This window comes from Lepidochelys olivacea (genome assembly GCF_965140295.1).
Source record: "Lepidochelys olivacea isolate rLepOli2 genome assembly, chromosome: 2".
NCBI lineage: Eukaryota > Metazoa > Chordata > Testudines > Cheloniidae > Lepidochelys > Lepidochelys olivacea.
Genome location: NC_140412.1, coordinates 191,071,298 through 191,086,211, shown reverse-complemented (window position 1 = coordinate 191,086,211; position 14,914 = coordinate 191,071,298). Strand labels below are relative to the sequence as shown.

General features: G+C 43.4%; 1 protein-coding gene and 1 long non-coding RNA gene across 2 annotated transcripts in view; one reads left to right on the top strand and one right to left on the bottom strand.

The window, feature by feature from the left end:
* Positions 1-14,914, bottom strand: part of LOC311515896 — a 104,404-nt gene that overhangs the window by 71,701 nt on the left and 17,789 nt on the right. The window lies entirely within an intron of this gene.
* The window catches only part of BFSP2 (beaded filament structural protein 2), a gene marked incomplete at its 5' end in the record, with an annotated part of 51,004 nt that overhangs the window by 31,018 nt on the left and 5,072 nt on the right, over positions 1-14,914 (top strand). The window contains 2 exons of the mRNA XM_084619376.1: positions 388-544; positions 3,633-3,794. Of these exons, the coding sequence (XP_084475502.1) occupies positions 388-544; positions 3,633-3,794 (319 nt within the window). The remainder of the gene's footprint in view (positions 1-387; positions 545-3,632; positions 3,795-14,914) is intronic.

The window sequence follows — 14,914 nt, the reverse complement described above, 5'->3', positions numbered from 1 at the left end:
CCGGCTGGAGCCAGACACTCTGCTGCGCTGCTCTGCAGGAGTGCACAGCCCCAGAACGCTGCCCACGTGAGGCTGGCATCACTGCTAGCCCAAGCACTACCTACCCCTTGTGCCGGGCTGGCGCTCCCTCACACATTCCTCCAAACTCTGCTTTATTTCCACAAAAGTGGGCATTTGCCCCATTTGTTCTTGCCAACTTGCCACTTTTGCCAATAAAGCTTAAAAAAGGGACTGTCCTGGCCAAAACGGGGTGTATGGTCACCCTAGCCCTTATAGTATCTCTATCTTAAAACTACAGCAGGTGCTGATGCTGGGGCCAGGGTTACTACAGTATCATTTACAATATGCAAGTTTGCCCACATATGCTTACTACGTTTTTCTCTGCAGATATGAAAATGAGCAGCCATTCAGAAAGGCAGTGGAAGATGAAATTAATTCCCTATATAAAGTGATTGATGATGCTAATTTAACTAAAATGGATCTGAAGCGTCAGATAGAAAGCATGAAAGAAGAATTAGGTCTGCTGTCAAAGAATCATGAAGAAGTAAGTCAAGACTGGGTGCAACTCATAGGTTGTATGTGTCTGTTTAAGTCACGTCAATATGACACTATCTTAACCAGAAGCGAAAAAGCTAATTCTGTCAAGAATAAATGATAGTTATGTATCTGAAAATTATTACTATTTCTCTCTCTGTTAGCTTACAGACCTCTCATCTTTCTAGTCCTAATTAAAGTTATCCACATACAACTTTCCACATTTTTGACATCTGATAAATATAACAGAGCTGAACTATCTTCACTCCATATGACACTGAACACGATGAACACACAAGATGATTTATGAGGCTGGACCTTCATTAGGTGTAAATCCCCAGTGCTCTGAGGCCTGATTCACCTCTTATTCACACCAGTGTAAATAAAAAGTAAATTCCACTGAGAGAAGAATCTGGCCCCATTTCATCTTTAAACCATCAAACTTCTGAAATAACGTACATAAATTACTTTACATTAAATGTGCCATACTTAGCAAGCCACTCCATTCCCAAGATTCTTAATTTCGCCATCTGTTCTGAGCAACAAATCATTGAAACAAGTCATAATTACTTGAGAAAATAGACCACCCACGGGCCCAATTTTGCAATCCTTATTCATTGACTTAAGCAGGAATTGAATTAGTGAAGATTAGTCATACCAGCAAAGGCTTCAGCATCTAACCCCAAGTAAGCACCCTCCATGACAGAAGACAAATTGCAGCGTTACCACAAGGCCCATTTAAGGGCAGTGAATAGTTGTGCTGCCCAGGGAACAGAACAGGGAGCAAACTGTGCCTCAAGAGAGTCAGAATTCAGTATCTGCATTCTCCTTGTTCCACTGGGGAAGTAAGTTGGACCAGCCCTATACCTAATTTTAGATTGCTTCCCCATCCATTCTGGCACAGCTGTACCAAGCCAAGGCTCCATCCACTCCCTGTCTCAGTCTGCTTCTTTCCCATCCACGTGTGGTGGGAAGGGAAGGGAGTAAGGCTGTCAAGCGGCTAAAAAAAATTAATCGCGATTAATTGCACTGTTAAACAATAATAGCATATGATTTATTAAATATTTATGGATGTTTTCTACATTTTCAAATATATTGATTTCAATTATAACACAGAATACAAAGTATACAGTGCTCACTTTATATTTATTTTTGATTACAAATATTTGCACTGTAAAAAGAAATAGTATTTTCAATTTACCTACTATAAGTACCGTAGTGCAATCTCTTTACCATAAAAGTTAAACTTCTGCTGGTGGCATCTGACTCAGATGATGAAAATGAACATGCGTCAGTTCGCATTGCTTTGGATGGTTATTGAGCAGAACCCGTCGTCAGCATGGACGCATGTCCTCTGGATTGGTGGTTGAAGCGTGAAGGGACATATGAATCTGTAGTACATCTGGCATGTAAGTATCTTGCAATGCCGGTTATAAAAACGCCATGCGAACGCCTGTTCTCACTTTCAGGTGACATTGTAAACAAGAAGTGGGCAGCATTATCTCCCAGCAAATGTAAACAAACTTGTTTGTCTGAGCGATTGGCTGAACAAGAAGTAGGACTGAGTGGACCTGTAGGCTCTAAAGTTTTACGTTGTTTTGTTTTTGAGTGCAGTTAGGTAACAAAAAAAATCTACTTTTGTAAGTTGCACTTTCACAATAAAGAGATTGCACTACAGTGCTTGTATGAGGTGAACTGAAAAATACTTTTTATTTTGTTTATTACTTTTACAGTGCAAATATTTGTAATAAAAAATACTATAAAGTGAGCATTGTACACTTTGTACTCTGTGTTGTAATTGAAATCAATATATTTGAAAATGCAAAAAAATATTTAATACATTTCAATTGGTATTCTGTTGTTTAACAGTGCGATTAAAACAGTGACTAATCACAATTCATTTTTTTTAATCACAATTAATTTTTTTGAGTTAATCATGTGAGTTAACTGCGATTAATCGACAGCCCTAGAAGGGAGTAGTGGCTCTGTAGCAACTGTTCTCCTTCTGTACCCAGAGGAGTACGGTTGTGAAGTATGCGTCATTATTTACCAGTGCAGGGACATAAGGCAGGTCACAACTGAACCCAGAAGAAGTACTTTATCTTCACATGGAAATGCCATCCCAGGAAACGGTTGAACAGAATGATTATATTAAAGGGACCTCAACCCAGCTTCCATTTTTGCACGTACATGTTTACATATCCTTGCCCGCATATTCTCCGCACGGTCATCACTTGTAGGTGATATTGTTTACAGACCAATTCACACTGTTCTAGCAGTATATGGAAATGGTATACGTAAAGAGGGTGGTGTAAAAGGACTACAATTCAGGCCTACATGTGCAAACCTCATTTGTTTTTGTGCCCATACAAGTGACAGTGCTCAAAAATATTTGTACAAGCATTTGTAAAAGAGGTGGCTTGAAGTTGGCCTGCAGAAAATAAATATTAAATAATTGGCCAGTTACCAGCCATCAAAATAGTTTTTCCCAAGCAGTGATGAACAAACACTTTTCCAGGAAGTTTTATTCCTTTCATATCCCAGCCTCACATCCAAGAAGCATGCAGATCCTCTGAGCTGAGACACAGTATATTTATACATACATACACACACACACACGTGCTTATACAGCGACAGGTGCAGTTGGGGGCTGTGCTATACTCTTGGAAAGGATCCTACAGGTGCCTGTAACACACCATACTTTGGAAATCATATGAAAGAGTTGATTAGTTGGAATATTCCCACCACAGAACGGGACAGACAATGGGCCTGCTTCTCCACTGCTTTGCACCTTATACAAGTCATTTATTCCTGTGCAGATAAAATGTTCAACACTACCAAAACAGAATGACAGTGTTTTACACTCACACTGCATTCACTTTGCAATAGTGTAAATGACCACAAAAGGTGCAAAGTAGTGGAGAATCAGATCTTTTAAGTAGCTTGCAATAGCCCCAAGAGCTAAAGTTTAAATAATGGCTTTGTAGATGTGTTTGCATCATACCAAGACAACTGAATTGCACCATAAGTGCTCCTTAGTATCCTCTAAAGCTGGAACTGACTGCTGACCCTTTTTCTTATATGTATGTTTTTTTCAGGATGTGAAGATGTTATATAATCAGCTTGCTGGATCACAGCTGGAAGAACTGGAAGCTCCTATTGGAACTGGCCTAGATGACATACTGGAAAAAATCAGAATTCACTGGGAGAAGGATATAGAGAAAAATCGTGTTGAGACAGGTGCCTTGCTTCATACCAAGGTAGGCACCTACAGTGTTCTCTGCAGCTGTCTCCAACACCAATGGATACTGCAACTGAAGAAAAATATATTTTTTCTAGTCCCCTGGGGTAATCATTAAAATATTTTTTCTTGAAACAAAGAGTGACAACAGCCTAAGGAACCTTGATCCAGCTTCATCCCAAGAAACATTCATGCAAATCCACTGACTTCATTGGGGTGGCATAGATGTAACTGAGGGTGGAAAGTGGCTCTATTTATATCCATTTTAAAACATCAGTGCTTTCATTGCAAAATAAGGGAGTCTATACACATTTTTGCTTTCCTATCATTTCCAATGCAGAGACGCTAAAGCAGAAAATTAGTTCTCTACAGCAGCATTTCTCAAACAGGGGTCTGCAAACCCCTGGGAGTCCCTGAGGGTACTCCAGGGGGTCCACAGGCCCAGCTGATCAACTCCTTCCCCTTCCTCCCTCAACTCCTCCCCCTCCCTCCCAGCGCCTGCTGCACACCAGGGAACAGCTGTTCCCCAGCGTGCAGGAGGCACTGGGAGGGAGGGGGAGGAATGGGGACAGGGCAGAATCATTTCTGGGGCTGCTGGCCCTGCTGATCAGCTAGGGTTGCCAACCCTCACAGTTTCGCTGGGAGTCTCCCAGAATCAGGCTTTGTCTCCCAGAGGCTACTGAAGCCAAACCGGGAGATTTCAGGTACTAAAAGTCTGGTGGCGCAGGGGAGCTAAGGCAGGCTCCGCATCTACCCTCGCTCTGCACCGCTCCTGGAAACAACCAGCACGTGCTTGTGGCCCCTGGGGGGGGAGGTAAGGGGCCGGGGTCTCTGCATGCTGCCCCCGCCCCAAGCGCAGATTCCGCAGCTCCCATTGGCTGGGAACTTCGGCCAATGGAAGCTGTGGCAGCAGCACTTGTCTGCAGGGGCAGCGCCTGTGGAGCTGCCTAGGAGCCGCTGCCGGAGGGATGTGCTGGTTGCTTTCGGGAGCTGCCCGACATAAGCATCGCCTGGCTGGAGCCTGCACCCCAACTCCCTCCAAGAGCCCACACCCCCTCCCTTACCCAAACTCCCTCCCAGAGCCCATACCCTACTCCCCCTCATGCACTCCAACACCCTGTCCCAGCCTGGTGAAAGTGAGTGAGGGTGGGGGAGAGCGAGCGGGAACAGGAAGAGGTGGGGTGAGACCTTGGGTGAAGGGGTGGAGTGAGGGTGGGGCCTAGGGCTGAGCAGGTGGGCTTGGGAGTCCCCGAAAAATTTTAAATTAAAATGGGGGTCCTTGGGTTGCTAAAAGTTTGAGAACCACTGCTCGACAGGATTCAAGAATGAAATCTTTTGTCAAAAGCCACACTTTCTCAACTACTTTGCTGGGGATGGAAATAAAAAGGTAGAGTTTAAGGAAAAGCATGCATGACCATTAAACATAGGCTAGCACCCAACATCCTAGCAAACAGAAGGATTTGACTGCTGTCAACTAGGAATGACCATAACTGTGTGATATGATTTCATATAAAAGGAGAACCATTTATAGGTGTGGAGAGGAAACTTGTCCCCTAGATTTGGCTTTTACCTTCAACCCTCCTTAAAATTGTCATTCTGTTTTGCTGCCCCCTCACCCTTCTTGCTTCATCTACCATGTCTCAGTACACAGCCATCTTGCATACAATGCAACTAAAATCACTGAAATGTACTGCAGCTTTTCCTCTGCTAAAATGAATCATGATTTGGGGGGGATGGAGGTGGGGGAAACAGCTACCTTAGGTAAGTAATATTGCAGTTTTGCAGTATCAAGCTCAGCGCATAATCCTATGTTTTTACAGCCATCTCACTCTCCATTGACTATTGAAACAGAGCACAGTAAAATCACGATTGCAGCTGTGCTGCAGAAATACTTAGAAAAGACATAGTCCCCATAAGGTTTACGATGCGGAGCTGCTACAAAAATAGAGGGTGCAAAAGGGTGGGGAGATAAGGAGGACAGCAAAATGAAAGGAAAGAGGAATCTGAGGTCCAGCCTGTCTCTGTAAAAAGTATTTAAATTTAAAGAATGTTACTATTTTATAGATAAGAAAGAAACATCCCTTGCATAGGCAACCGACTTCATGGGTGCTCCAGGGCTTGAGCACCCATGGAAAAAAAAATGGTGGGTGCAGCAGCCCCCCTATCAGCGCCTTCCCCTCCCCCCAGTGCCTCCCACCCACAGGCCTCGCAATCAGCACCTCCACCTACCCCCCAGCACCTCCCACCCACAGTGGATCAGCTGATCTGCGGCATGCAGGAGGCGTTGGGGAGGAGGGGGAAGGAGTGAATACAGGTCGTGCGCAGGGAAGGGGATGGAATGGAGCGGGAAGAGGCGTGGGGGGCCTTGGGAGAAGAGGTGGAATGGTGGTGGGGCCTGGGGAAGAGCCCAGCACATTAGAAAGTCGGCACCTATGATCCCTTGATTTCAACAATGACATCAGGGTGATGGTAGCCATATAAGAACCTAAAAAAATGAGTTTATCCAGGAGATTCTTCATCAAATCCTTACATTTCAAATCTTGTTAAGCAAATCTTTCACAGAGCTGATCTTATGTAAGCCAGATCCTCAGATGGCTTAAATTGGCCTACCCTACCCTCACTGAAGTCAATGGCACTACATCAAATTACCTTTGTTGAGGATGTGGCCCACTACATGTTTTTAGGAGTATGATAACTGCCTACGAGAAACCAATTCCTTCAGTCCCCTCTCCCCACTTATTCCTCATCCTCATGTGGAAGTTGATCCTCTCACTCTTTCCTATTTAAAAAACAGAAATTTATTATAGCCTCTACTAACAACCAGCACTTCAACTGTGCAGAGGTGTCACATGCAAAGGGGACTTTTCACACATACCCAACTTTTCATAGGGCTTGTCTACCCTGGCAAGTTTTGTCGATGAAACTAATGTCAACACGAAAAAAATCGACAAAAGCAAAGTCACCAAAGCGAGTCTATATTTGCTCTCTCTGTCGACAGACCATGTCCACATTCAGGGCACCATTGTCGACAGCATGAGCAATGCACTGTGGGTATGTATCCCACAGTGCCTGGTGACACCATCTTTCGCTAGGTGTTGTGGGAAGGTGGAAACGGAGTGCGGCGCATCCTGGGACGTGCAAAATGTCCCGTCATGCACCGCTTTGTGTCCCAGCCCTCCAACGGTTTCTGGCTTCCTTTCGCGCCGTTTTTCCAACTGTCAGTCTTTGTAGTGCAGGCCAGCATCTGCACTGAGAGAGGATGGATCCTGCACTTCTCTCCTATGCACTGTTAACTGTCATGAGGATATCATGTATGGCAGTAGAGTTACTCACAAAGTTACTGACAGAAGATGAACCGAAGGCGCCCGAGTGTGATATGGACAGCAGCAACTTATCAGTGCTTTTGGCATTCACAGAGCAGCTGCATATGGTAGACCATCGCTTTTGGACTAGGGAAACAAGCACTGATTGGTGGGATCGCATTGTCATGCAGGTGTGGGATGATGACCAGTGGATACATAACTTTCAGATGCCTAAAGCAACCTTCCTGTAGCTATGTGCTGAGCTGGCCCCCGACCTGCGGGGGGATGAGAGCTGTCCTGTGGAAGCTGGCGAATCCACACTGCTACTGGTCAGCTGCAAACCAATTTGGAGTGGGGAAGTCTACTGTTGGGGCTGTATTATTCCAAGCATGCAGGGCAATAAATCGCATCCTGCTGCGGAGGACCATGACTCTGGGAAATGTGCATTAAATAGTGGATGGCTTTGCAGAGATGGGTTTCCTTAATGGTGGCAGGGCGATTGATGGCACACACATTTCAAATTTAGTGCCAGACCACTTGCCTCAGAATACATCATTAGGAAGGAATACTTCTCCATGGTGTTGCAGGTGCTTGTGTATCACCTGGGGCGTTTCACGGACATCGGTGCAGGCTGCTCTGGAAAGGTGCATGACACATGCATCTTCAGGAACAGTGGCCTGTACAGAAAGCTGTAGGCGGTGAATTTCTTTCCAGACCACAAGATCACAGTGGGGGATGTGGAAATGCCCATAGTAATCCTGGGAGACCTGGTTTACCTTTTACAGCCCTGACTCATGAAATCTTACACAGGACACCTGTCAGCAGCAAGGAGCGTTTAACAACAGGTTGAGCAGGTGCCGCGTGGTACTCAAATGCACCTTTGGCCATTTGAAAACTCGCTGGAGGTGTCTCATTGGCAGGCTAGACCTTACCGAGGATAATATTCCTGTGGTCATAGCCGCGTGTTGCACTCTGCATAATCTGTGTGAATCTAAGGGTGAAATGTTTGCTCAGGTGTGGAGCACTGAGGCAGAGCACCTGGCTGCACAGTTTGAACAGCCAGATGCTAGGGCTGTCAGAGGAGCCTAGAGGGCTGCTATTAACATTGGAGAGGCTTTGAGGAAGCACTTTGACAATGAGGGGCACTAACACCTGTCTGCTTTGGAGTTGCCTCCCTGGTGCATCCATGTACAATTTTGGGGCCCAAGATCCATGCAACAAAATGATTTAGAAGCCTGTTCCCGAGACTGAATTGATTGCTATATGCTTTTGTAGAGCACAGAATAAAAATGCTGTACCATTAAATAGCTTAGCCTTTATTTATTGTTAAAAAGGGTAAAACCTCACAACTGTGTGTAGCTCCAGCTGTGAGAGGGGGTGGAGTGATGGGGAAACTCAGAGGAGGGCTGTGAAGCGAAAAGGAATGTGAGAGCATAGAGGGGGTGGGGTTGGCAAAGAACTGTGCATCCGCATGTGCTGCAGGGGAGATCGACCAGGGATCTGCTCAGTCTGCAGCTGTATCAAAGACTTGAGCATCTCTGTCTGATCCTCCATCACTTTTATCATCCGCTCTGTTGCTTGCCTAGCAAATGCTGTATTCTCTTTTCTGTCCTTGGCCTGTCTCCTCTCATCACGCTGCAGCACCTCCCAGAACGTGTCTTCTTTGCTGCATCTCAGCTTCTTCCTTATCCGCCAAAGCTGGTCGGCAGGGGTGCGTAGTGTGTTCCTCAAGGTCTCGGGCACTGTGGACAACTCACAGAAGAGGGAGTGTTACATTCCAGCAAATGATTGAAACATTTCAGTAACCAGGGCTTTTTGCAACTTGTAGCTATCACTTTCTTACTGACTCTAGGCAGGCACACAGCTCCACAAGCACCTCAACCATGGTGAGTGTCGGGAGTGGGGGGAAGGCAGCTGCGAGTATGGACAAAACAGTCACTGCTTGCATGGCAGCTTTGCAGGGAACTCATTCTAAAATTATCACACACTTTTTCACAGGCAGCCAACCTGCTGGCTGACATCTTGCTGCTGCAGGTAAGCAGGGAAACCAGGGCACAACTACTGCATGCTTGTGACTTTCAACCTGGTCTATATGAAGCTCAATTACGTGCCGCTTTGGTCACAGCTGCAGTGATTGCTAAATGGCATGGTGCAGTTTCCTACAATGGGGGAACTAAAAAGGCTGCAATCCCTTGGAATCTGTGGCAGAAGATTAACAAATACCTCTTGGAAACTTTCCAGAGCTTCTCTCTGGAGGATTCCCTGCAGGTCTCCATGTCCATCAACACCCTGCTTGGCCATACAGATTAGCTACACAGGGCCATGTCCAGCTCACAGAAAACACTACCTGCCTCTCACTTTTTGATTCCCTACACAAGCCACAGCAACTTACCCAGCATCTCATCTGTTTCCTGCTCCCTGCAGAGCAGTTCTGAAGTGGAGAAAAGTTCCTGGCTGCCTGCCCCACCGGGCAACCCCGCTGGGAGCTCCACATCCTCTTCTAGCTCCACTTTTCATCCAGAATTTCAGCCTCCGGGTTACCCCCCTCTTTCTGCTGCCTCTGAAGTATCCACGGGGCAATCGGCGATGGAGGTGGGATCACCACCGAGGATAGCATTCAGCAGGTCTTAGGTTTGGAGCGATGGTTTGCCTCCCGAGCCTTAAGGGTACGCCTTTATTTTCGCTCTGCACTGCTGCATGTCCCAATCATAGTCCTTTTCGCACAAGCCTCGAGAAATATGCCCATATGTGTCCCGATTCCTACGGGTCAATCGCAGTTGCGACTGAACAAACTCCTCTCCCCATATGCTGATCAGATCCAAAAGCTCAGCGGTGATCCAAGCAGGAGTGCATTTGGTGCAGTAGCCAGCCATGCTCACCTGGGAAGCCAGCAAGCAGGAAATGAGATTTAAAATTCCTGGGGCTTGCAAGGGGGAGGGGCGGGTTGACTGCCAGGCAGTGGAGTTCAAACCACTGACAAGAGCAGCAGCATGGGAATTGTGGGACACTTTCTGGAGGCCAATAAAATAAATTAAAAAAAAAGAGAGTGGTGTTTACATTTGCTGTTTGTCGACAATAAAGGGCGGGGGGGGGAGACAAAAGTCTCTTGTAGGGGTGGAAGTTTTTTGTTGCCAAAACTGGGAGTTTTTTTCGACAAAAGTCCCATTGTAGAGTGTACATTATCGCTGTTTTGTCGCCAAAAGGCAATAAAACTTGCCAGTGTAGACAAGCCCATAGATTCAGAGATTCCAAGCCCAGAAGGGACCACTGTGATCATCTAGACTGACCACCTGTATAATACAGGCCATAGAACTACCCCAATATGATTCCCAGAGCAGATCTTTTAGAAAAACATCCAATCTTAGGTAAATTGCTTCAATGGTTAATTTTTCTCCCTATTAAAAATGTATGCCTTATTCCAGTCTGAATGTGTCTAGCTTCAACTTCCAGTCATTGGATCATTATTAAATATTTGTTCCCCATGTAGATGCTTACAGACTGTATTCAAGTCACCCCTTCTCTTTGTTAAACTAAACAGATTGAGTCTATCACTATCAGGCATATTTTCTAATCCTTTAATCATTCTTATGGCTTATCTCTGAACCCTCTCCAATTTATCAACATCCTTCTTGAACTGTGGGAACCAGAAATGGACACAGTATTTCAGCAGCAGTCTGACCATTGCCAAATATACAGGTAAAATATCATCTCTATTCCTCCTCAAGATTCCCATTTATGCATCCCAGGATCACATTAGCTCTTTTGGCCATAGTGTCACACTGGGAGCTCATGTTCAGCTGATTACCCCAAATCTTTTTTCAGTCACTACACCCCACGATAGAATCCCACATTCTGTAAGTATGGTCTACATTCTTTGTTCTTAGATGTATACGCTTACATTTAGCCAGGTTAAAATGCATATTGTTTGCTTGCACCCAGTTTACCAAGCCATCCAGATCACTCTGAATCAGTGACCTGTCCTCTTCATTGTTTACCGCTCTCCCAATTTTTGTGTCATCTGCAAATTTTATAAGTGATGACCTTATGTTTTCTTCTAGGTCACTGATAAAAATATTAAATAGCATTGGGCTGAGAACCAATCCCTGCTGGACCCCACTGGAAACAGACCTGCTCAATGATGATTTCCTGTTTACAATTATATGTTGAGACCTATCAGTTAGCCAATTTTTAATCCATTTAATGTGTGCCACGTTAATTTTATATCGTTTTGTTTTTTAGTCAAAATATTATGTGGTACTAACTCAAACACCTTACAGAAATTTAAGTACATTACGTCAACACTATTACCTTCATCAACCAAACCTGTAATCTTCATCAAAAACAGATATCAAATTAGTTTGACAGGATCTATTTTCCATAAACCCCTGATATGCATTAATTTCCTTTAGTCCTTTATTAAGTGCCGTATCAGCTGCTCCATTATCTTGCCTGGAATTTGGTCCTTACCTGTTACTTAGAAAACGTAAAAAATTGCATATTGGATCAGACCTGTGGTCCATCCAGTCCCATATCCTGTCTTGATCCAAGACCAGCACCAGAAGTTCACAGAAAGGTGTAAGCAACTTTGCATGAAGCAGATGTGGGGTAATCTATGCCCAACATTAGACCTCTGCCAAATCTCTTATGTATTGTTAGAGAGTGGCTTAAACCCTGAAACATGATGTTTTAATATCTCTTCCAGAATTTGTCAGCAGTAACTATAACAACTCTTGTTATCCATGTAAACGTCCAATCTCCTTTTGAATTGTGTTACATTCTTAGTCTCAATAACATCCTGTGGCAGCAGGTTCCATTGTCTAATCGTTTATTGTGTGAATAAGTATTTTCTTTTATCAATTTTGAATTTTCCACCTTTCTATTTCATTGAATTCAATGAATGAATTTATGTCATTATGAAAACAGAACGATCTACCTTATCTATACAATTATTTTAGTATACTTTTAACACGTCCCCTCTTTATCTCCTTTCTAAATAAACAATCCCACTCTTTTCAATCACTGTTCACATGAGAATTTTCCCAGACCCAAATAATTTTCATTGCCCTTCTCTGAATTCCCTTTAATTCTACAATCTCTCTTTAGAGATGGGGTGACCAGTACTGTATACAGTTATCTAGATGAGGCCACACCTTTCATTTATGTATAACATCATTACAATATGTTCTGTATTATTCTACATGCATCCTAACATCATCTTTGCTTTTCTGACCACAGCTGCATATCGGGTCAGATTTGTAAAGGTATTTATGCATGTAAAGATGTTAATAAGCACTTAGCGGGATTTTAAAATGTGCCATAGGTGCCCAAACATCTTTAAAAATCTGACTCAATGTGCAGCTGAAGTCTTCACTGACTTGTCTACAATGATGCTCAGATTCCTATCCTGAGCTGACAGTTAATTTATATCTTAAAACGGTATATAAGTTTTTTAAATATTTCCCTCCAAATGCACTACTTTGCCATTTATCAACATTGAACTTCATTTATCACAGTGTTGCTCATTCACCTAGCTTGGTTAGGTCCCTCTGAAGTTCCTCACTAAACTAAATAACTTTGTGTCACCTGCCAAACTGGCCATCTCTCTCTTCACATACACACCCCTCAAGGTTATTAACAACATGGGATCTTGTACAGAACCTTGAGGCATCCTGCTGTTAGACTTTTGTCATGATGATAACTGACCATTTAATGCTATCTTTGTTTCCTATTAGCTAGTTTACCCGTCACCTCATGACTACTTAGTTTCTTTCATAGCCTCCTATGAGACACCTTGTGAAAGACCTTTTGAAAGTCTACATGAATCACAATTCCTTTATCCACTACTTTACTGACATGTGCAAAGAATTCTGAGAGATTAGTGAGACATGATTTCCCTTTGCAGAAACCATGCTGATTAGACTATCAGATCTATCGTCTTCCAGATGTTTCATTATTCTATTTTAATCATTTCAGTTATTTTAATTCTATGAAAAACAAATTAACTCAGCTTCCAGACTTCTGAACAGTGCACAATGCAGAGAAATAGCACAGACCGTCCTAAAATCAAACGGTTATCTAGGAATTTCAAAAATATAGCAACATGCACTTAAAGAAATCCTGTCCCATCCCTCCCTCACCCAAATGCCTCCAGGCACAAGGAATTTGGTGTACACTCTCCCCTCGGTACAACTGCACAAGTGCAGGAAGAATAAAAGCAGGAGGACACAAAAATAATCACATCAGGCTTTGGGTCAGATTGTGAGTGGCCCTTGTGCTGATGCCCAGTGGCGAGGACACTAGGATACCTCCCTCCTCCGTGCACCTCATACAAGGGATAAGGAGATTTGCAGTCCCTGTAGAAGCATAGGGATGGCTCTCTCTGTGCATCCCTAGAAGTGCAAATTATTTCACAGGTGTGAGGACCATATACACCACGAGTTCATCAGGTAGTTCAGGGGGAGATTGTATTTCTTGGAGGTACAATCCCTCCCTAAAATGCCTCTGAGCAATGTGGCTCTGCACCATCTGCTACTCATGACTATGTCTAATAAGCAAAATCTAGTCAGAGCAGAATTCACCCCTTTACAATGCAGCACAATGCATTACTTAAGTCCTACATAAGCCCAATTTTGAGGGCTTACTTGGGACTTAAATGATGAATGTGTCTTTGCTGACCTTCTGCACATGGAAGAATTTCACCCATATGGACTAAGATAGGTTTTTAAATTTCTTTACAATGGAGATAATAAGAGTCAAATCCTGTAACAAATAAGTTGAGCTATATAACTGCCCACACCCTACTATTTGTGTATCTGTATCTATGCATTCCCAATATTAGCATATGAAATTCCAGATGTATTTAAATGTTATATTACCTTCATGGTAAAAGATTATGTGGTCAGAAAATAGGCCACAAAGTGGGATAGCGTTAGGCTGAGCATTCAGTGTGAACCCAAAGTACTCTACATAAACTAGTAATAAAAGTGACCTGAAAGGGAGGAGGAAGTGGGACTCGAGTTCTTTTTTTGGTTTTGAGATGTGAAAACGAGGGTTTGAATGTTTGTTTTGCCCCAGAGAAGAGAGATTTTTCCTACTTGTTTTTTCTGAGAAATATCAGGAAAATCAAATCTTATGTTTGCCCGATGCAGACTTGGAGCTCTTTTGACCCTTGACCTTTCCCAGTCCTGAACAAGAGCTCTGTGTAGCTCGAAAGTTTGTGTCTTTCACCAACAAAAGTTGGTCCAATAAAAGATATTACTTTACCCATCTTGTCTCTCCCTTACTAAAAGAGGCAGTCATGTTTAATCTTTCATAAAAGTATTTTCCGTTGCCTATTTCTAGGGAGCCTGAGTTAAACAGGTGTTAAAAAAACAAAATATAAAGTATGAAATTACAACTCTACCCTGATATAACGCTGTCCTCGGGAGCCAAAAAATCTTACTGAGTTATAGGTGAAACCGCGTTATACTGAACTTGCTTTCCTCCACCGGAGCGCTGCTTTACCGTGTTATATCCTAATTCGTGTTATATCCTAATTCGTGTTATATCGGGGTAGAGGTGTATCTGAATAATAACTTCCCCTCTTCATTAATCAGGTTTTACTTCATTGGTCTTGATGTCGTAATCCTATTAGTTCTTCAGTCTTCTATGAACCCTACAATCTTCCATTAAAAAAAAAAAAAGACAGAGTTGAAGAGCTGTGGATTTCTAATATAAAATGAAATGGGGGGGGGAAATCCACAAAACTTTCTTGAAAAAACCCACCAAAACTTTCATTATATAATACATCATAAAGAGGAAAAAGTGCAAAACCCCATTTTTCTCTTTGCAGGTCACT